The sequence below is a fragment of the Cornus florida genome, unplaced genomic scaffold, assembly GCF_030987335.1.
Source record: "Cornus florida cultivar Cherokee Brave unplaced genomic scaffold, ASM3098733v1 CherokeeBrave_3.0.0_Hap2_Chr11, whole genome shotgun sequence".
In the NCBI taxonomy this organism is placed as follows: Eukaryota; Viridiplantae; Streptophyta; class Magnoliopsida; order Cornales; family Cornaceae; genus Cornus; species Cornus florida.
Window position 1 is genome coordinate 113,195,257 of NW_026775581.1, and position 22,580 is coordinate 113,217,836.

The 22,580-nt window shown below is 35.9% G+C and overlaps 1 protein-coding gene and 2 pseudogenes across 1 annotated transcript; all 3 read left to right on the forward strand.

Moving 5' to 3' along the window:
- Nucleotides 1-3,826: 3,826 nt before the first annotated feature.
- On the forward strand, nucleotides 3,827-11,562 carry LOC132281881 (LEAF RUST 10 DISEASE-RESISTANCE LOCUS RECEPTOR-LIKE PROTEIN KINASE-like 2.1; annotated as a pseudogene).
- Nucleotides 11,562-15,513, forward strand: LOC132281882 (PR5-like receptor kinase; annotated as a pseudogene).
- A 2,468-nt stretch (nucleotides 15,514-17,981) lies between these two features.
- Nucleotides 17,982-21,346, forward strand: LOC132285611 (LEAF RUST 10 DISEASE-RESISTANCE LOCUS RECEPTOR-LIKE PROTEIN KINASE-like 2.5). Its single transcript, XM_059787800.1, has 3 exons — nucleotides 17,982-18,934; nucleotides 19,786-19,821; nucleotides 20,065-21,346. Exons 1-3 carry the CDS (start codon nucleotides 18,151-18,153, stop codon nucleotides 21,171-21,173), a joined length of 1,929 nt encoding a protein of 642 aa, XP_059643783.1. The 5' UTR covers nucleotides 17,982-18,150; the 3' UTR covers nucleotides 21,174-21,346.
- Nucleotides 21,347-22,580: the final 1,234 nt, after the last annotated feature.

Here is a 22,580-nt window from a genome sequence, read left to right on the forward strand (position 1 = left end):
AGTAGGACCTGATAACACTCCAGGGCTTTGCGGATGTACCATGATTCCCTTCTCCTACCCTTCGTAATTTTTTGGAAGCAGGATTAGAAGGGAGATTACTTGACCGGACTTGGGCTAGGAGTCTTTTACTGAGCTTCTTGCCTGCATAAAAAGTAATAAGAGAAATACTTAGTGAGATATTAACTAAAATCAGTAAGTTCACATATAAGTATCTTTGTTTTTCTTACCTTTCTCTAAGTGAGTGGAGGTTTCCTTTTAGCTATGAGCTCGTACATACAAATCTAAAGCCTCGTCAGTTATGAGATCGCTAAAGGTCTTCACTGGGTAAGAAGAGGCATTACCAACATTCTCGGCTTCTGGAATGGAGAGAGTTGGTTTGTCCTTAAATTCTGGGAAAAAGAATAATAAGTTGCACTAAAAAAACAAAATAATAATAATAATAATAATAAATATTTTCCTATTCATGAACAGTACCCGCGGTACTGTTCATGAACCGTACCTGAGGGTACTATTCCCTCGGGTGCAAAAAAAAAAAAAAAAAAAAAAAAATTCCTATTCATGAACAGTACCGCGGGTACTGTTCCCTCGGGTGCAAAAAAAAAAATATTTTCCTATTCATGAACAGTACCCGAGGGTACTGTTCCCTCGGGTGCAAAAAAAAAAAAAAAAAAAAAAAAAAAAAAAAAAAAAAAAATTCTTATTCATGAACAGTACCCGCGGTACTGTTCCCTCGGGTGCAAAAAAAAAAAAAAAAAAAAATAATAATAATAATAATAATTTGGAAACTATATACATATGAATCTTATCTGTTGGATCTGAATTATTCCAAACAGTTAGAAATTTCCCGTATGTACCGGAAATAAAGAAGAAACGACTCTTCCAACCTTTATTATTTTTAGGGGTTGGAACAAGGAGGAATGTCTTCTTTGATCTACACTGGAAGTATCAAAAATTGTCTTTTTTCTTCTTGGGATAATAAAAATGCATGAATTGATTTATTGTTAGACGGCCATTGCCACACTTTCCCCAAACAATCAAACAGCCTATAATAATTCTCCATGAATTAGGAGCAATTTGAGAAGGAGCTATCTTCAGATGAGAAAGAATTTTTTCTACAAATGGATGAATCGGAAAACGCAAGCCCGCAGCAAAAGTCGACTCGAAAAAACATACCTCACCCAAACGAATAGAAGAACATCTATCTTCTGGTTTGGGTTTGTGAAGACGAATAGATAAAGGAATGCAATATTTAACTCTACAACTCTGTAAATTCTCATCCTTAATTAAGGATTCTCCTTCACGAGGAGGTTGCTTGGAAAAAGCAGTCCTTGGTCTTGAGGAGTAATCAACACCAGATTCATCAGCATAGTCAGGATCGAGTTCTTCAACACTTTCAGAGGTTGAGTCCTCGGATTGAGATTCAGTATTCAAGTTATTTTTCTGCACGAACATGATGAGGTATCGGATATTGCGAAAATAGCGAAACCACTTTGGAATTACACCAATAACCCGGTAGAGACAACTTGACCCAATTACGTATCTACAACGATCCACAATAAACTCACAGTTAGGATCCAGTTTGGAGGATTTCAGACCAAAAAGAAAAGGAAGGTAAATAAATAAATATATTTATTTATAGGAAAGAAAATTCTTTTTCAAGTAACAATGAAGCTCTTATAAAGGAGTCCTACTACAATATGGAAGGGGCCTGTAGTAAAAAGGAAACAAATGGAATATAGAAAGTATTTCCTTGGTCCACCATGTACCCAGAAATAGGGGGCAACTGATAGGGAAAAATAACCCTAGCCTATCTTGACTTAACGAAAAAGGGAATTAAATATTGACCGGCCACCAGATTTCTCCAACTCTCAGACGATAATATCTTGTTATTAAGGATAACCATTCTATTAGATAAGAATGATGACAAATCGTATCTAGGATATGATTTGTCATGGGGTAAGTTCAAATCTTATCAAGGATAGGATTTCCACGAGGTAGGCTCCATGGGCTAAGGAAGATAAAATTCCCTTATCAAGAATAAGAGAAGTGACTATAAATACAAAGACGACTCGGGAATAAGGTACACACAAAAAAACTCCTACTAAGCGAATTACGATTAAAATTCTCTATGGAGAATCCTTACTAACTTGATCATCGGAGGGTCAACGGCTGGCACCACACCGGTGTTTGACTTTGCCATCCTTATTTTGCAGGAAACGGTGTCGTACTAGACCACGGCGAAATTCAACCTCAACAACATTCAAAATTCGAAATCCCAAATGGTGGCCAAATTGAACTTTGCTCTGACCAAAATGTAAGCCTTGACGCGCTCATTAACTTTGCCTTTTGTGCAAGATCAAATTCTGAGTGAAGAAAGAGAGATCCATCTTTGAAACTTTATAGAAAATAAAAATAAAAAGAAAAAATTAGAGGAAAAGAGAGTCTGGCGCGAGGGAGAGAGGAAACTGATGTTTGTGATGGTTATAAAGCCATTATAATGGCTTAGTTATATGGCGGGTTCCACTAATTTAATAAAAATCTCATATTTTCTTATAATATATAAATATACATTTTAAAACATTTTCAATCACATAATAACCATGCAAACACATAAATAAAGATCAATTAAACATGTATTATGTAATGGACCTGAAACAAAATCCCCATACACAACAATCCTGTAGCCGCGTAGTGGGTCCCATCTAAGATTTTTCGATCCAAAAAATGAAAGAATGCCGAAATGGCAATCCATGCATTCCTAAGAGTCTTGAACTCAATGAAATACTCAAACCAACTCCCAAATACACCCGATACACCCCACGGTCATGGACGGATGCATGTACAAGTCAATGGGGGCAATTGTCCAAACTGAAATTTTTTTATTGTAGTAATATACCTTACTATTTTATTTATTTTGATATATATATCTATAAAATTACACTACTGCCCCTATTAAAATTTAAAAATTACACTATTGCCCCCTCTAACACAATATTCTGGCTTCGTCTCTTCCCACGGTGACTAGTACACAAATCAATACAAAACGGAATTAACCCCGAAAAATCAAGAAAATCCCAAAAAATGAAAAATAATAAAAATCTGAAACATTACATGTAATGATTTTTATACCGTATATACAATATTCCACAACTTTATCATAATGCTGTTTTTATTTTAAATGAACAAATATCATCTAATGCTTCGCTTATGATCACATGTGTATAATGTCAATTTTTCTAAAAGAAAAAAATTGAACACTTAAGAATGTGTTCATAATATTTTAAAGAATACCGGTAGACTTGTGTTAGAAATGTTTTAAAGTGTCGGTCTAAGTGTAGCGAAGTGTTCGGAAACATCGGGAAAGTGTCTAAAATAATAATAATTTATTTTTATTTACGAACACGTATATGAAGTGTGTTCGAGGAATGTCCAACGAGTATCGGTGTCGTACACGATACGGGTACGTCTCCTTCATAAAAGTGTCCGTACTTCATAACTATTCCTGTATAATTGAAAAATAATAAATTAATAAAATAACATTTTTAATTTTAGTGTTTGAGTATATAAAATATATTTTAAAATTTTATTTACTATTTAATTATAATTAAAATAATAAAATAACATTTCTTTAATTTTTATATTAAAAAATAATAAAATAACAGTATTAGAAAACCAAATGAAAAAACCAAACCTTCATTTTTAATTTGTGAGAATTGTGAAGGGAATAACTACTGATTTTCAAAATTTTGAAATGTAAAAAGTCAAATTTGAATTACCAAACAAATTTTATTACCATTATTACTTCTGCTTCTTTCACGTCTCGCTGATGACTGCAATGTTTTTGCCGCAGGTAATAATTTGACCAGACGACTGAAGTTGACAATAGGTACGGTACTTCCTTATGTATTACAGTTAACAACATTATAAGAAGTGGTTATTATAATTTCTCAGTGGGCTACTTAATTACTACATATAAATTTAGCTAGAGAAAGAGAGTGCTGACTTATTTTTTTGTTTGCTTCCTTTTTCTCAAAATAGATTTTGGATTCGTAACCATGATTTTTTTTTTTCTTTCTTTCTTTTCTTTTCTTTTTCCTTCCAGAAAACTGATTTTTAACCTTGATTTGTTTGTCAATTAATATATATGAAAATTGACAAATAATCATGTTTAATGGGTCATTTCTAATTCTAACAGTTGAAAGAATTATACCTTTAAAAAAGTTGAAAATAAAATTTTCTTTTTCCTCCAGATTGTTCAGTTACCAATGCCATGCTAATATTGTTGATTTCAAATATAAATGATTATTTATATATATTTTCTATATTTGATTACAAACCTCCAAATCTCTTATTATAGGAGCTGTTTGTGGCGGCATTGGAATACTACTCATCGAGTACCATTTTATGCTACGCTAGATTGGAGACCTCTCCATATAAATCCATCATATTTTGGAGGATGAAAACAAATGATAACTGGAATCTTGAAGACTTTATTACGAACTATGGATCTTTGTCTCCAAAAAGATATAGCTATTCAGATGTTAAGAAAATGACACTCTTTTAGAGATAAACTTGGTCAAGGAGGATATGGTTGTGTGTACCGAGAAAAATTACTTAGACAATGGTCTCGTGGCGGTGAAGTTCCTTGATGAATCTAAAGGAAATGGAGAAGAATTCATCAATGACGTTGCAAGAATCAGTAGAAGTTAATATTGTTTGTCTTTTGGGGTTCTGTGTTGAAGGCCTCAAAAGAGCTTTAATTTACGAGTTCATGCCTAATGGATCTTTTGAGAAGTTTATATATGGTGAAGGTCTCTTGAACACCAATAGGCATTTGGGTTGGGAAAAATTGTATCAAATTTCAATTGGGATAGCTCGAGGACTTGAGTATTTTCACCGTGGGTGCAATCAGCGGATATTGCATTTTGATATAAAACCTTACAAGATTCTTCTTGATGAGGATTTTTGCCTTAAAATTTCTAATTTTGGGCTTGCAAAACTATTTACCAAGAAAGAGAGCATTGTATCAATGTTAGATGCCAGAGGGACCATAGGGTATATTGTTCCTGAAGTGCTCAGTAGAAACTTTGGAAAAGTATCACATAAATCTGAGGTCTATAGCTACGGAATGATGGCATTAGAAATGGTTGGAGGAAGGAAGAACATTGATGTTGGGACAAGCCATACCAGCAAAATATATTTTTCACATTGGGTTTATAAGCGCCTTGAGCTAAATGAAGAATTAGGATTTCAAGGTGACATGACAGAGGAAGAAAATGAAATGGCGAGGAAGATGATATTAGTGGGGTTGTGGTGCATACAGACCCATCCTTCGCAAAGGCCATCAATGAGTAAGGTGGTGGAAATGTTGGAAGGAAGCAAGGAGGCCCTGGAAATTCCACCCAAACCCTACTTATATTCTCCTTCAAGATCACGAACAGAATCTTCTACTGCATGAGCAATGTTTTAATTTATTGTTAAAATTATTTATTGTCCATTTTGTCCGGTCATTGCTAACAAATTTAGCAGAACATACAATAACACTGGTTTACAAGGACTTTCTTATGGCAATCAAATCTTGAAGACCATGTAAGTGGCTTATTGCATTATATAAGTTCTGTACTTTAGCAGATAGAGAAGTCTTGTAACTCTCGTGTATGCAGGTTGTTGCACCATAATGTCCGCCATATTTTTAAGATACTAACACAGTAACCCTTCTAACAATTAAATCATAAAAAAACTGATGTCTTCACTAAAGATCTGAATTGAATTTTGTATTTTTTTCCTTTGGTTTTGAGATACAAAAATAAGAAAATAGAGAAAGAAAACAAACTGTAACTAATGAGATACAGAGGAACCCCGGCCCTGACTGATCTTTTTAGAATCTTCCCCTTCTTGAGAGTTGAAGGAAGCCTAATGGACTGCTACATTAATAAACCTGCTACCTTCAGAAAGACTGACCTGAAATATGCTCAATAATGTCGAAAATCATATACATCGCGGCACAACAATGCTAATACCCGTGCTCTGGTGACAGTATTTTTCCCATGTCCGTACAAAAAGGATCATATACACTATGAATGCTGTAACATACATAAAGAGGAAGAAAATGCCAATTATAAAGTTTGAAATGCTAGTATTTTCCACCCATTCACTGGTTCTAGCTTGTAATGAGTACACATGTAAGAAACTAGTCTTGCCTATGAGATGTTTCAAGACTAAAAGACCAATGTTGTTTTGGTTTCAATGACTGCTGCTCATGTCAATCTCTCTGATGCAATTGTTATGCTGCAGGTTTTTTAGACAATTTTCCTGAACATTTTAATAGGTACAATTTCCTGTAGTCCTTTTCTATAAGGAATCACTTCCTTCCTTCGTAAGTAGAAAACGACTCTAGAGTACAGTCATTTCTGATGATCAAGACGATTTTTAAGTGTCAAGGTTCTCTCTTTGAATCTTTTAATGGTTTTTGGAGCAGAGACGAATTTCAGGCACTGCTCTGTTTACACAAACAGATTTCAGACATTTATCTGATCAGCCAAAAAAATTTATCGTTAAAATTTTGTAAAGGGACATATCCCAGGCATTTACAAATGTCAATGTATCCCCAAATCACCAATTCGAAAGGAAACCAAAAAAGAAAAAGAAAATCAAGCTTAGCAGCAGCCAAGTTTAAGAGCCTGCAATCAGAACAACAGTGAGCGAAGGCCAAAATCTATGAACATAGCATTTAAGAAACAATAGCATTAGGTAAAGCTGAACCTGAAAAGTTTGAAAAACATTATTTGCAGACAATCATCTCCCTTGTCGTGTTAGCAATAGCCAAGCACGAAACAGGGCAAAGGCAACTCAGAAGACTGAAAAACCAATATAGATTACATTTCCATTCCTGCTGCAGCCACAAGTTTTCCTCGGACAACAGAGAGCCAGAGGGACCAAGCTTTGTATTTGACAATATCGACATTTCCCCTGAATATATACCACTTCTCTGTAATTGTTTGAGTAGAATTTCTGGTTTCTCACCCTCCAAATCACATAAATTGAGGCTGCAAACACTTGGTTAAGGTATTCTTTAAGGTCTTGCCCCCTTTAACTTCTCACTTCCCCAAGAGATGAAGTCCATCGGAAGCATAGCCTTGGAAGCCAAACAATTCCATATTCTTTTAGTGGTGATAGATTGAAAGAGGTGCTGCAGGTGCACGTGGTACTCCCTTTGAACTCTGCAAAAGAAACAGCTCATGGAATTGATGATTCCAAATTTCAAGAGCCTGTCTTGAGTATACAACTTTTGCTTGGTAGTCATTCAAAGGATTAGAGAGTGTCTAGGAATATGACCTTTAAGTCCAAAGCATTTGATACCGAGTTTAGGACCCTTAAATTAGGTCTGTATGGTTCACAAGGAAGCAACAGAAAATTGAGAGCCCCCGAGAGTCCAAATAATTCTACCAGGTCTGCTAGGAGAGGGCTTTCAATCAAGTAAAATATGATCCAGGGAAGGATTAATTGTGCGGAAGAAAATGTTGGGCACAAACTTGGATCATCAAAAGTCAAAACAGAACCAACCTTCTTTCTCCCCGGACCTTTTTCTATGGTGGTTTATATTTTGTTCTCTGTATTTTTCAAACATAAATGATTAGCGCGCACTACGGCAATGTGGCAGGACCGCTCCTTTCACGATTGCCTTCTATAAACGTCATGTTGACTAGAATTGTCATCATCTTCTAACCATAGTGAGGCTACAACAGGATGAAAAATCAACCTATATTTCAAGCAACAGTGAAATAGTATATCACATCAGCAATCACGTAGCTCTCCCTAAAAAGTCTGAACAATTGACTTCAATTTTATTTGTCAAACAAATGGGCTGGTCTATCTGTTTACCTTACATTAGGAGAGGACCAATTCCCGTCTCTCTCTTCATTTGAATGCTGCCCTCAAGTCATTAATATCAATAACCACCACACCACACTCTCTCACCAAATCTTCCTTCTTTTTCCATTATGAATCAGGATCTTCCACAAATGTATGCTCAACTCTTCTCTTTATCCCTCTCTCACTACTACTCCACCATCTTCATATTATTCTTCATCACCACCTTCTCAACATCTCACTGTGAGGTCCATCAAATGTTCTCGGAGTGCCGAAATCAAACCTACAACTGTGGCCAAAACATACAAGGCATAAAGTACCCTTATTGGGGTGATGGTCGACCACAGTATTGTGGTCATCCACAGTTCGAGCTCAAGTGTCAAAACAATGAGTACCCTGTTATAGACATGGATAATCATAGCCTCCGTGTACTGGGGATCAATTCATCCGGTTTCATGATGACTATGGCACGGTTAGACCTATGGGATAATCACTGTCCTCAGATAATAAGTAATATAACTTTGAACAACACCTTCTTCTCTGTCAATACTTTAGCTGTCCGAAACCTGTACCTATTGTACAATTGCACCACAAGTTTGACAGAGTACAGGAACAACTTTACGTGTCCCTTAGATGGTGTTAAAGAGAGAAATCGGTATTACGGGGACGAGTCATTCTTGTATATACAGCTGCAAACGACCACCTGCCAACATGGCATTGAAGTTCCGATTTTCAGGACAAGTTTGCAAGGACTATGGGATGAGTCGGTGAATCTGCAGGAAGCTTTGAAATTAGGGTTTGAGGTTCAGTATTTCGCAGACAACGTCGAATGCTCAGAATGTGAGGCCTCCGGTGGGACTTGTGGTTCTGATCCGACAACGCTGGGATTCGTCTGCCTTTGTCGCGACCACCCTCATCGTCTAACTTGCGGAGACCATGGTACGCAACCCCTTTGATTTCCATATTCAATTGCTTAATTTTTGTGTTAGCATATCATCTCTAGCTTTAGTATTATTAGATGTTGATTAGGGTAGTCAGCACTTAAATTCAGTCGAGAGTCGTTGAAACAGCCTCCGAGACTCATCCAGAGGCAACGGCTTGGTAGCGATCGAGAGTCGAGACGTCCTCGACCCGGGGAGCGAATTGGCGATTCCCTGAGGGGGGAAGCCGGCGACGGCGAGGATGAATTCTCCGGTGGTGGAAGGGGCGGCGAGATTGGAGGTCATGGTCGACGTCGTCTTCCTGGAGTGGATTGATTAGGGAAATCAGCACTTAAAATAATAATAATAAAAATGGATGAAAAGTCAACAAATTAGACCATCGAACCGTTTACTTTGAGCTAACCATGAAGGTGGGCCTGCTGTTCATTGAACATGTCAATCGTCAATGGTCAATGGGAGAAAACATTATAGTGCATATGAATAGAGAAAAGAAAGAAAAATAATATAAAGGATAATTTTGTCTTACAAAATATGTTTTTAATGTTTCCATAAAAATAGGATTCCTCTATTAATTACAGTTACTATGAACAATCATTGTGGCCACTGGCTTTGCTTAAGTTATCTCCATATATAATTAGATAGTTACGTCTAAATTTATCAATTTACTTATCCAAAAATAATAATAATAATAATAATAATTGTGGCCACTGGCTTAGCTCAATCTCAGTCTTATTTATTTATTTATTTATTTATTTTTTTTTTTTTTTTCCTTATAATTTAAAATTACATCGTGAATATCCATTTCAACTTAGGACCAAAATAAAATAAAAAAATTTCCATTTCAACTTTCAATTATCTCACATGAAAAGCATTAAGAACCAATTAGTGTGATTCATGCTCATTGATCACTTGGTTTTGTTTCCTTCAAGATCTCGCTGATGACTGCAATGTTTTTGCTGCAGGTAATAATTTGACCACAGGACTGAAGTTAACGATAGGTAAAATACTCTTATCTAATACCAGTTAATTACTACATAAAAAGAAGTGCTTATTATAATTTCTCAGTGAGCTTCAAAATTACTTCCCCAAACAAAAAGGAAAAAAAAAAGTGATTGTTTACCATGTTTTGTTTGTCAATTAATATATATTAAAAATGACAAATAATAATGCTTAATGGATCATGTCTAATTCTAACAGTAAAAAAGAATTTATACCTTTACAAAAGTTTAAAAATAGAGTTTATTTTATTTTTTTCCTTGAGATTGTTCAATTACCAATGCCATGCTTATATTGTTATTTCTTTCTTCTTTTTTTTAATTTAAATATAACTGATCATTTCTTATTTTTTTTGTGAATCATTGATTTCATTTCTATATCTGATCACTAACCTCCAAATCTCTGATTCCAGGAGTTGTTGTTGGCGGAATCGGAATACTACTAATGTGTATCATTTTTTGGTGTACTAGATCAAAGACCTATTCGTTTATATCAATAATATTCTGGAGGATGAAAATAAAAGATAATCAGGATCTTGAGGCCTTTATTAGGGACAATGGATCGTTGTGTCCAAAAAGGTATAGCTATTCAGATGTCAAGAAAATGACAAACTCTTTTAGAGACAAGCTCGGTCAAGGAGGATATGGTTGTGTGTACCAAGGAAAGTTACTTGACAATCATCTTGTGGCAGTGAAGCTCCTTGATGAATCCAAAGGAAATGGAGAAGAATTCATCAATGAGGTTGCAAGCATTAGTAAGACTTCACATGTTAATGTTGTCACTCTTCTGGGGTTTTGTCTTGAAGGCAACAAAAGAGCTCTTGTTTACGAGTTCATGCTTAATGGATCTCTGGAAAAGTTCATATATCGTGAAGGGAATTCAAAGACCAGTGGGCATTTGGGTTGGAAAAAATTGTATCAAATTTCGATTGGTATAGCTCGAGGACTTGAGTACTTGCACCGTGGGTGCAGCCAACGGATACTGCATCTTGACATAAAACCTCACAACATTCTCCTTGACGATGATTTTTGCCCTAAGATCTCCGATTTTGGGCTTGCAAAACTATGTACCAAAAAAGAGAGCTTTATATCAATGATGGAAGCTAGAGGAACCATAGGGTATATTGCTCCCGAAGTGTTTAGTAGAAACTTTGGAGGAATATCACATAAGTCTGATGTCTATAGCTACGGAATGATGGTACTAGAAATGGTCGGAGGAAGAAAGAACGATGATCTTGGGATGAGCCATACCAGCAAGATATATTTTCCACATTGGATTTATAAGCGCCTCGAGCTAGACGAAGAGCTAGAATTTCAGGGTGACATGACACAGGAAGAAAATGAAATGGCAAGGAAGATGATATTTGTAGGGTTGTGGTGCATACAGACTGATCCTTCACAAAGGCCATCAATGAGTAAGGTGGTGGAAATGCTGGAAGGAAGCATAGATGCTCTGGAAATTCCACCCAGACCCTACTTACATTCTTCTTCAACATCAGCAGCAGAATCTTCTACTACATGAACAGTGTGTTCATTTATTGTTAAAGTATTTATCGTCCATTTTGTCTAGTCATTGCTAACAAATTTTGATGATAAGGTTCTGGTTTACAAGGACTTTTTATGATTATCAATTCTTGAAGGCCGTTAGCTTCAACTTCCGAAAAAAAAAAAAAAAATTCTTGAAGGCCATCTATGCAGCTTATTCCATCGGATAAGTTCTGTATTTTTAGCAAACAGAGGAAGTCTTGTAACTCACATGAATGCAGGTTGTTGCGCCATACGAGTTCTAAATTTTTTTATTTTTCAAGATTAACACAATAACCCTTAAAACACCTAAATTTCTGCTGACGGGAACTACACTGAAAGCAATTATTATGCTGCAGACTTTATAGACAAATTTCCTTAACCTTTTTAACAGGTACAATTTCCTTTTGACTTTGTTTGGTTGCTTGGAATTAAAGCCTCGAAATTAGAATTAATGAAATTGGAGAAAATTTTGATTCAAAGTTATAGAAAATTAAACTAAAATTTTATCCAATTTTACCAATTCTAATTTCCAGACTTGAATTCTATATTTCTATACAACCGAACATAGCCTTAGTTTTTCCTACAAGGAATCACTTTCTTCCTTTGTTTGGTACCGCGAAGTAGCCAATGACTCTAGAGTAGGTCATTTCTGATAACTAAGGCGACTTTTAAGTGTCGAGGTTCTCTCTTTAAATTTTTTAGTTGTTTTTGGAGCAGAAACAGATTTCAGGCACTGCTCTGTTTGTTTTGCTCTGTTTATCTTATTAGAATTGTCCAAATTGTTTATTTGGTAACTCAGCAATGGACTCGGTATTTATATCAATAATCAATCAAATACCAGTCTTAATGCATGCAGTATATGTGTGAATCTTTAATTAGTTCACACTTCAAATTTGTTATGAAAACGATTGGTTTTATTATAATCGAAGTATTTCCATACACAAACACGTATATAGGACTCAACCGAGTGGCTAAGATTTTACCAGCTGCATTGCCAAAATGGAATTCTCAGCCATTATTATAGAACAAATCCCTTTCATTATACGTTTTCCTCGAGAAATAAATAAATAAATAAATATATATATATATATATATATATATATATATATTCTTGTTTTCACATGACAATTCTTCATATAGGCAGGGGAGGCCCCCCTGATTTTTTTATTTTTTATTTGTTTCAATTACATTCCTAAAATTTTGTCAAAATCTCAACGCTACCACTAAAATTTTAATAAAACTCCTTATAAGGACTTGCCCCAAAATCTACCATGGTTATTCCCACAACATGTCTGTCAACAAATTTTAAAAGATTGTTTTTAATTATCATCTTGTTTTATCAAAAAAAATTTAAATTAATTATATTAATTTTTTGAGTTACCAATTTTTATTTTTCTTTTTCAATTAAAATTTCTATTAGTTTGCAAAATTCTTGTTGGAATTCCCTTAATTTGAATTAATTTTAATATTTAAATTTCAGATAGTATTTTTAATATGTTAACATCATGATACGGCACCGATTGGCTTTTGCTGCATTGGAATCATCTGTTGTTCTCACTCCTCGCAATATTCTAGTAAAATAATAATTTTTATAATTTAGATGTATATTGATTGATAAGAATCTTGGTCGTTTGTGAGTAGCATTAATTGGTGGATTTTGAAAATCTAGGGTTATTGTTTATAAACAACAACTTATGTTTTTAATTAGTATGTTCAGTTCAACATGACAACATCTAATTTATTAGACTTGTTGGTTCTGAAAAAGAAAAAGAAAATAATAGAAAAGATGTCAATAGGACTAGTTTTTCAACCCAATCAATCAGATTCGGCGGGCAAATTATTACTATTATTATTTTTTATTTTTTATTTTTTTTATTATTATTATTATTATTTTTACGTCTGCAGGTTTTGTTGAGTGTAGTATTTAGTATTTATTAAAAGAATTTAAGTACCAACTATTATGATTTATGCCCAGTTGTATTTGCTTCCTTCAAGTTCAAGGTCTCACACTTAAGGCTATAAATTTTTTGCTGAAGGTAACACTGACACTAAGACTGAAGTTGACAATAGGTACCCTATTCTGATAACAGTTTATAATTACATTAATAACAATGCATATTATAATTTATTTTTTCTCAGTGGACTTATTAGTGACAGATAAATTGATCTTATGGAATAAAACGATATAGTCACATTGGAGAGAGTGACTTATTTTTTTTTTTTCTTTCTTTAATTTTCTCATAATAAATTTTGGATTCTTAACCATGAATTCTTTTTCCCCAGAAAAGTGTTTGTTAACCACGATTTGTTTGTCAATATATTAATATTATATTAAAAAATGAAAAGGAATCATGCTTAAATGGGCCATGTCTAATTCTAACAGTTGAGAGAATTAATAATGTACCTTTATAAAAGTTGGAAAATAGAGTTCTTTTCCTTTGAGATTATTCAATTACCAATGCCATGCTTATATTGCTAATTTTGAATATAAATAAATTTTTCTAATTTTTTTCTTTTTATATCTGATTTCTAAATTGCAGGAGCTATTGGGCTTCACAGTGGAATGATTTCATCTTTTGGGCTTCACATCACTGGTCATCCTAAAACATTGCAAATGCCATAAACAAATTGGCACTTTCAGCATCCGTATATTAATGATTTTCAACTCTGTTTTGTTGAAAATCATTAATTTCAGGGAAAGTTTCTTGCCGTCAATCAAAGACGGTGTGGCTGCTTGGCGTGCCGGTCATGTTTGGGACCTCCCTTCTTCCTTTATCCGACCGCCTCCTTGCCCCCAGATAAGCCGCCTACGCAGCTGTGAGGCTGCATGTTGCCAGTGATGGCTTGATTCGCCGGAGATGATGAACAACTTACAGTTGTTTGATTTCAAAAGTTTTTGGGCCTCTTGGGCTTGATGGGGTTGGTCTTATTCAGCTTGGATCTGAATTGGGGGTGGGCCTCATATGAGGTCTTTTCATTTGTTTCTTTTTCTTCTTTTCCTTTGGCCCCACCCCCCCCCCAAAAAAAAAAAATAATAAAATAAAATTAGCAGTTGCTATTTCTGGCGGAATTGTTGTACTGAGTATCATTTTCTGCTGGACAAGATCAAAGACCTCATCATATAAGTCAATCATACTATGGAGGAAGAAAATAAATGATCAAGATCTTGAAGCCTTTATTAAAAACTATGAATTTCTGTCTCCAAAAGATACAGCTATTTAGATATCAAGATCGAAAATAACACTCTCTTTCATAGATAAACTTGGTCAAGGAGGATATGGTTGTATGTATAAATTAAGGAAAGCTATCTGACAATCATATGGTGGCAGTGAAGCTCCTTGATGCATCTAAAGAAAATGGAAAAGAATTCATTGATGAAGTTGCAAGCATAAGTAGAACTTCACATGTTAATGTTGTCACCCTTTTGGGGTTCTTTCTTCAAGGCTGCAAAAGAGTTCTCATTTACTAGCTCATGCCTAATGAATTTCTTAAAAAGTTTATATATGGTGAAGGTCTTTCGAAGAGTACTAATGGGCAATTAGGTTGGAAAAAGTTGTATTAAATTTCAATTGGAATAGCTCGAGGACTGAGTACTTGGACCGTGGGTGCAGCCAACGAATATTGCATTTTGATATAAAATTAACCTCACAGTATTCTTCTTGATGAGGATTTTTGTCCTAAGATCTCTAATTTTAATTGGGCTTGCAAAACAATTTACCAAGAAAGAGAGCATTATATCAATGTTGGAAGCTAGAGTGAGCATAGGGTATATTGCTCCCTCAGTAGAAACTTTGGAGAAGTATTGCATAAATCCGATGTCTATAGCTATGGAATGATGGTACTAGAAATGGTTGGAGGAAGAAAGAATGCTGATGTTGGGGTGAACCATACCATCAAAATATATTTTCCAGATTGGGTATACAAGCGCCTTGAGCTAAACGAAGAGCTAGGATTTCAGGGTGACATGACAGGAAGAAAATGAAATGGCAAGGAAGGGGATATTAGTGGGGTTGTAGTGCATACAGACCTATCCTTCACAAAGGCCACCAATGAGTAAGGTGGTGGAAATGTTCGAAGGAAGCATAGAGGCCCTGGAAATTCCACCCAGACCCTACATGTATTCTCCTTCAAGATCACTGGCCAGCAGAATCTTCTGCTACATGAACAATGCTTTGATTTAGTGTTAAAATTACTTATCATCCATTTTTGTCTAGTTTGATAACAAATTTAGCAGAACATATATATCATGCAAATCTTGAAGACCATGCATATATGCAGCTTCTTGCACAATATAAGTTCTGTATTTTAAGATACTATATAACACAGTAACACTTCTAAAACCTAAATCTATCATAAGAAACTATGTTCCCTTCCATTGTCTCGTAATTTGACACTATCCTAAATATTTGAATTGAATCTTTTATTTAATTATATATATATATATATATATGAGATACAAAAAGAAGAAAATAGAAGGAGAAACCCATTCCGCACCATAACTATCACTCCTTGCCCTAATTACTTATAGGGATTATTACATATAAATGGGTTTAGTGGTCCATATTTATCCATACATTAAGTCAAAGTTAATAATTTCTCTAAAATGTGTTTGACCCAAAAGCTGAGGTGGCGCATGAAAAAATACTGTTTCATATTTCTGTTGCCTAAAATACCCTCCTTCCTATTTTATGTGTTGCCTAAAATGCAGTTTTCTAAATCTGCAAACCCAAATGAAGAAGATACAGGGGGCGGCACACTATGCCGACTGCAGCGGATGAAGCCGGTCGGTGGATCACGGACGGAGGATGATCTGTCCAGCGAGCATGGTGACGAGGACAGCTGCGGAGAGAACGGGTCCGGTCGTGAGAGGAAGGCTTCGGCCGTGAGAGGAACGGCGGCCGGCAATACAGAGCCGGCGATGGGCTCGGATGGCAGTGAGGAAGGACTGGCTGTGGTGGCGGCTTGGGCCGGAGGTGTGGTGACGACGAGCAGTGGCTTACGGTTGGCTAATGAGATGGTTGGTTTGACTGTAAATGGGTTTCTTTTTTATTTTTTATTTTTTTTTCAGTATAACAGAGTTGGAAGAAGATGCGTGCGTGTATATATATATATATATATATATATATATATATATATATATCTTTTTGAATTTCTTTTTGAATTTTTTTTTTTTTTCAAATCATAAACCATGTTTGATTCAATTGATTTTGCTCAAATTGAATCCATAAAAAGCACAGCAAGACAAATAATTGCTGATTCACACAAACCCAGTTCTTATTTTTCATCTCCATAAACAAACAAAACAAAACCCCCAGTTATTAGTTTTTACAATTTATGATTCATAAATATGTTTGGAAATTCAGAACCACCGCCTCGGATATACACATTTTGGGTGTCAATTATGTATGTATGTAAATAATCCCAAAATCCACCTATTTATGTGTCTTGGTCTGTAAAATTTTCTAGAGAGAGAGGGAGTTCATACGAGGCCAAAGAACCAGGCACCGCCACAACTAATAATCACAATTACCACCACAAGAATTGGTCGAAGTAGTAAATTTTCGAGCGAGCATGGGTTGCTGCAGAACTGGAATAGACGCGATGAAGAAGTTCAATAATCTTCTCATAAGACTCTTATCCTTCTTCCTTTGGTTCTGTCACCGGATATCATGGCTAAACTCACATTTTTATATAGCCAGCTATTCCCATCGCCGGCTTTGTATTGCCGGCCGCCGTTCCTCTCACGGCTGAAGCCTTCCTCTCACGACCGGACCTGTCTCTCCGCAGCCGTCCTCGCCACCATGCTCGCCGGACAGATCATCCTTCGTCCGTGATCCACCGACCGGCTTCATCCGCTGCAGTCGGCATAGTGCGCCGCCCCCTGTATCTTCTTCATTTGGGTTTGCAGATTGTAGAAAAGGGCATTTTAGGCAAGACATAAAATAAGAAGAAGGGTATTTTAGGCAACAGAAATATGAAACAGTATTTTTTCACGTGCCACCTCAGCTTTTAGGTCAAACACATTTTAAAAAAATTATTGACTTTGACTCAATGTATAGGTAAATATGGACCACTAAGTCCATTTATATGTAATAATCCCTTATTTATATTATATGCACGTAAGAAGGGTCAGTTAATGAACTGAAAAACTAGAGCTACTCAACTTCTACCGACTGAAACTCCTCTGAAAGCAAAGATGCTAACTGGGATACAGTGGAACCCTCACCAATATTTTTGGAATCTTCTCCTTCTTTAGAGCTGAAGCTACCTGCGACCTTCGGAAAGAATGGCTTTAGGAATGCTGTAAAGTCTGTAATTGATATACAACGTGGTACACCATGCTAATACCCATGTTCCGGTCTCAACATACCACCTTTGAACAGTCAATTATTTCTTACGCAGCTCACTTCTCATCATTAATTTGGTCTTCATTTCTTAATTAAAGTGTCCTTATTATTCTTTTTTTCCCACCTAAGTTTCCTTTATTCATGCATGCAGTACACCATTCAATGCCGCACACAGCGTCACCGCCATTCACTGACACATCACAACACATATATTTGAAATGGTCATCGATATATATCATACCAGCAGCTTGCCACCTCTCTCCCTAAAAGTCAAAACAATTGACTTTCACTTTTTTTTGTCAAAACAAATGGCTGTTCTAGTCGATCTATTTACATTACATGGGAGAGAGAACCAATTCCCATATTTCTGTTCCTTTGAATAAGGCATTATCATCAATAAGCAGTACCGAACCACACCTGTCACACAAAATCTTCTTTCTTTTCTGTCTTTTCCATTCATGATCTTTCAAAATGTATACCCAACACTTCTCTTTATCCCTCTCCCACTACTCCACCATCTTCATAGTATTCTTCATCACCACCTTCTCAACATCTCACTGCCAGGACCATGAAATGTTCTGGGTGTGCCGAAATCATACCTACAACTGTGGCCAAAACATAAAAGGCATAGGGTACCCTTATTGGGGTGATGGTCGACCCCAGTACTGTGGCCATCCACAGTTTGAGCTCAAGTGCCAAAACAACGACCACCCGGTTATAGACATCGATGATCATATGTTCCGTGTACTAGAGATCAATTCATCGGGTTCCATGATGACTATGGCAAGGTTAGACCTATGGGATAATCCCTGCCCTCAGATATTAAGTAATATAACTTTTGACAACACCTTCTTCTCTCTCCATTCTTCAACTGCCCGAAGCCTGTACCTATTCTACAATTGCACCTCAAGTTTGACAGAATTCTTGAACAACTTTACGTGTCCCTTAGATAGTGTTAGAGAGAGTAATCGCTTTTATGGGGACGAGTCATTCTTGAGTATTCAGCTGGAAACGACGACCTGCCAACATGGCATTGAAGTTCCGGTTTTCAGGACAAGTTTGGAAGGACTTTGGGATATTTCGTTGAATCTGCAGCAAGCTTTGAATTTAGGATTTGAGGTTCAGTATAATGCAAGTAATGTTGAATGCTCATCGTGTGAGTCGTCCGGTGGGACTTGTGGATCCGATCCGACTACGCTCCAATTTGTCTGCCTTTGTCACGACCAGCCTCATCATCTAACTTGTGGAGACCATGGTACGTAAAGTAACCACTTTGATTTTAATATTCAATTAAGTTAATTTTTGTGTTAGCATATCATCTCTAGCTTTAGTATTAGGTTTTGATTAGGGTAGTCCGCACTTAAATTCAGTCTAGAATTTTCGACGAACAACTCCAGCTCAGCTCGTTTACAGTTGTAGTCCTAAGTCATTGAAACAGCCTCCGACACTCATCAAGAGCCAACGGCTTCTTCTCTTCCACGACGGTCGCGATCGAGACGTCCTCCACCCTTTGACGCTTCGGATCGGAAAGCGAATTGGCGATTCCCGATGGGGGAAGCCGGCGACCGCGATGATGACTTCTCCGGTGGTGGAAGGGCCGGCGAGATTGGAGTCCTTGTCCACGACGTCTTCCTGGTGTGGATTGATTAGGGTAACCAGCACTTAAATTCAATATAGGAATAATAATCAAATTTGATGAAAAGTCAATAAATTAGACCATCAAAACCTAAGTTGGGCTAGGTGTTTACTTAATTTGAAAATCCCACGGCCATCATTGAAAATGTCAATGGTCAATGGGAGAATACGTTAATATAAGCATACACTTTTCCCATTTTAAACCGAGCTGAGCTCAACATATCTCCATTATATAATCAGATAGTTATGTCTAAATTTGTCAATTTCACTTTTTTTTTCTTCTTATGATTTAAAATTACTTCGTGAATATCCATTTCAACTTACGACCAATAAAATAAAAATAAAAATCCATTTCAACTTTCAATTATCTCACACTAAATGAGTTAACAAATTAGTATGGTTTATGCTCATTGATCAATTGGTTTTGTTTCCTTCAATATTTCGTTGATGATTGCAATGTTTTTGATGCAGGTAATAATTTGACCACGCGACTAAAGTTGACAATAGGTACCGTACTCTTACATTATACTACCAGTTATTTAAATGCTTATTATAAGTTTTTAGTGGAGCTCCCCAAAAATAAAAAATAATCATATCTAACTCTAACAGTTGAAAGAATGATACCATTACTAAAGCTTGAAAATAGAGTTTTTTTTTTTTTTCCTTCTTGAGTGTGTTCAATTAATCATTTCCAAATTCCTTGCTTTCATTTATAGTTCTCATCACTAACCACCAAATCTTTGAATACAGGAGTTGGTTCTGGCGGAATCGGACTACTACTAATGAGCATCATTTTTTGCTGCATTAGATCAAAGACCTCTTCGTTTAGATCGATCATATTTTGGAGGTTGAAAATAAAAGATAACCGGGATCTTGAGGCCTTTATTAGGAATCACGGATCACTGTCTCCAAAAAGATATAGCTATTCATATGTCAAAAAAATAACACACTCTTTTAGAGATAAATTTGGTCAAGGAGGATATGGCTCTGTGTACAAAGGAAAGCTACTTAACAATCAACCTGTGGCAGTGAAACTCCTTGATGAATCCAAAGGAAATGGAGAAGAATTCATCAATGAGGTTGCAAGCATCAGTAAGACTTCACATGTTAACGTGGTCACTCTTCTGGGATTTTGTCTTGAAGGTAACAAAAGAGCTCTCATTTACGAGTTTATGCCTAATGGATCTCTTGAAAAGTTCATATATCACCAAGGACTTTCGAAGACCAATGGGCATTTGGGTTGGAAAAAATTGTATCAAATTTCGATTGGTATAGCTCGAGGACTTGAGTATTTGCACCGTGGTTGCAGCCAGCGAATACTGCATCTAGACATAAAACCTCACAACATTCTCCTTGACGATGATTTTTGCCCTAAGATCTCCGATTTTGGGCTTGCAAAACTATATACCAAGAAAGAAAGCATTATATCAATAATGGAAGCCAGAGGGACCATAGGGTATATTGCTCCAGAAGTGTTCAGTAGAAACTTTGGAGGAGTATCACATAAGTCTGATGTCTATAGTTACGGAATGATGGTACTAGAAATGGTTGGAGGAAGAAAGAACAATGATGTTGGGGTGAGCCATACCAGCGAGATATATTTTCCACATTGGGTTTATAAGCGCCTTGAGCTAGACGAAGAGCTAGGATTTCAGGGTGACATGACAGAGGAAGAAAATGAAATGGCAAGGAAGATGATATTTGTAGGGTTGTGGTGCATACAGACTGGTCCTTCACAAAGGCCATCAATGAGTAAGGTGGTGGAAATGCTGGAAGGAAGCATAGAAGCTCTGGAAATTCCACCCAGACCCTACTTACATTCTCTTTCAAGATCAGTAGCAGAATCTTTTACTACATGAACAATGTTTTAATTCATTGTTAAAATTATTTATTGTCCATTTTGTATAGTCATTGCTAACAAATTTAGCCGAACATATGATGTAAGGTTCTGGTTTACAAGGACTTTTTTATGCTAATCAAATCTTGAAGGCCATCTATGCAGCTTATTGAATCATATAATTTCTGTATTTTTAGCGGGCAGAGGAAATCTTAGAACTCACATGAATGAAGATTGTTGCACCTTACAAGTTCTCTATTCTCTTAAGATATTAACACATAACACTTCAAACACAGGAACAATTCTAACACCTAAATCATCGTATTAAAATAACGTCTCTTCAATTGTCACTCTGACACTATGATTTATTAAATATTTGAATGATTTGTGTGTGTTTGTGTGTGTCAGTTTTGAGATAAAAAAACAAAGAAGTAAATAGAAGAAGAAAACAAAGCAGAACAACTTATTTTCTACTGATTGAAACTCCTCTGAATTCAAAGATGCAAACTAGGATACAGAGGAACCCCTAACAAATCTTTTTCGAAAACCCCCTTGACCTGAAGCAACCTAATGGACTGGTACAATAATAGAATGATACCTTATGAAAGATTGGGTCGAGGAATGTTGCAAAGATTAGTTCACATGTTAGACACCAGTCTTGACTATGAGATGTTCGAGACTTTAAAGACCAATGTAGTCTATCTCTATCTCTATCTCTCCCTATTCTTTCTCTTCTCTCATTTTAAACAACTCAAACACAATCTACACTATCTTTTCTTTTCGCTCACTATCCCTCCAAATCTCTCAATCCAAAGGTACCTTAGCCTAATGCTAACAGCCTAATAGAGTTCTGAATTGAAACATTTTTTGTTGGTTGGAATCAGTATGGTTACATCATACTAAAATATGATGCATCTCAATTAGCAAATGACAGTTAAATCAAAATACAATGTACTTCGTAAATGTAATATTACAGACCAAATTTATACGCAGAAATCTCAAAAACAAAAAAAAAAAAAATATATATATATATATATATATACACACACGCTCGATTCGTACCTAGTCTTTCCGCTGAGTTGATCTTCACAACCGATCTCTGCTACCACGAATTTTCTCCATCAAAAGCCAGTATAACGATCGAACTAACCGGGAGTGGTTCACCGACCGCCAAGAAAACTGTGGTAGTGTTGAGATTAGGGATTTAGGGTAAGAAATATATAGTGGGCTTAAGCTATTGGGCTTTTTAGGGTGACTGCAGTATTTGGATGGATTGGGCTTCAATTCTTCATTTGAGTTAGATTGGGCCTAATGTTTCATTTGGGTTTTAGAAAGAATCATATTTTAAATATTTATATATATATATTTATTTGGCAATGATTAGACGATAGTAGCTGTTGAGGTGACTTAAAGCCCGACTATTTTACCA

Excerpts from the sequence above, each read along its gene's own strand:
- LOC132285611 (XM_059787800.1), top strand. The coding sequence starts at position 18,151 with ATGTATACCCAACACTTCTCTTTATCCCTCTCCCACTACTCCACCATC. Across the intron at positions 18,935-19,785 it reads TCTAACTTGTGGAGACCATG|GTAATAATTTGACCACGCGA; the intron begins GTACGTAAAGTA and ends TTTTTGATGCAG. Across the intron at positions 19,822-20,064 it reads GCGACTAAAGTTGACAATAG|GAGTTGGTTCTGGCGGAATC; the intron begins GTACCGTACTCT and ends CTTTGAATACAG.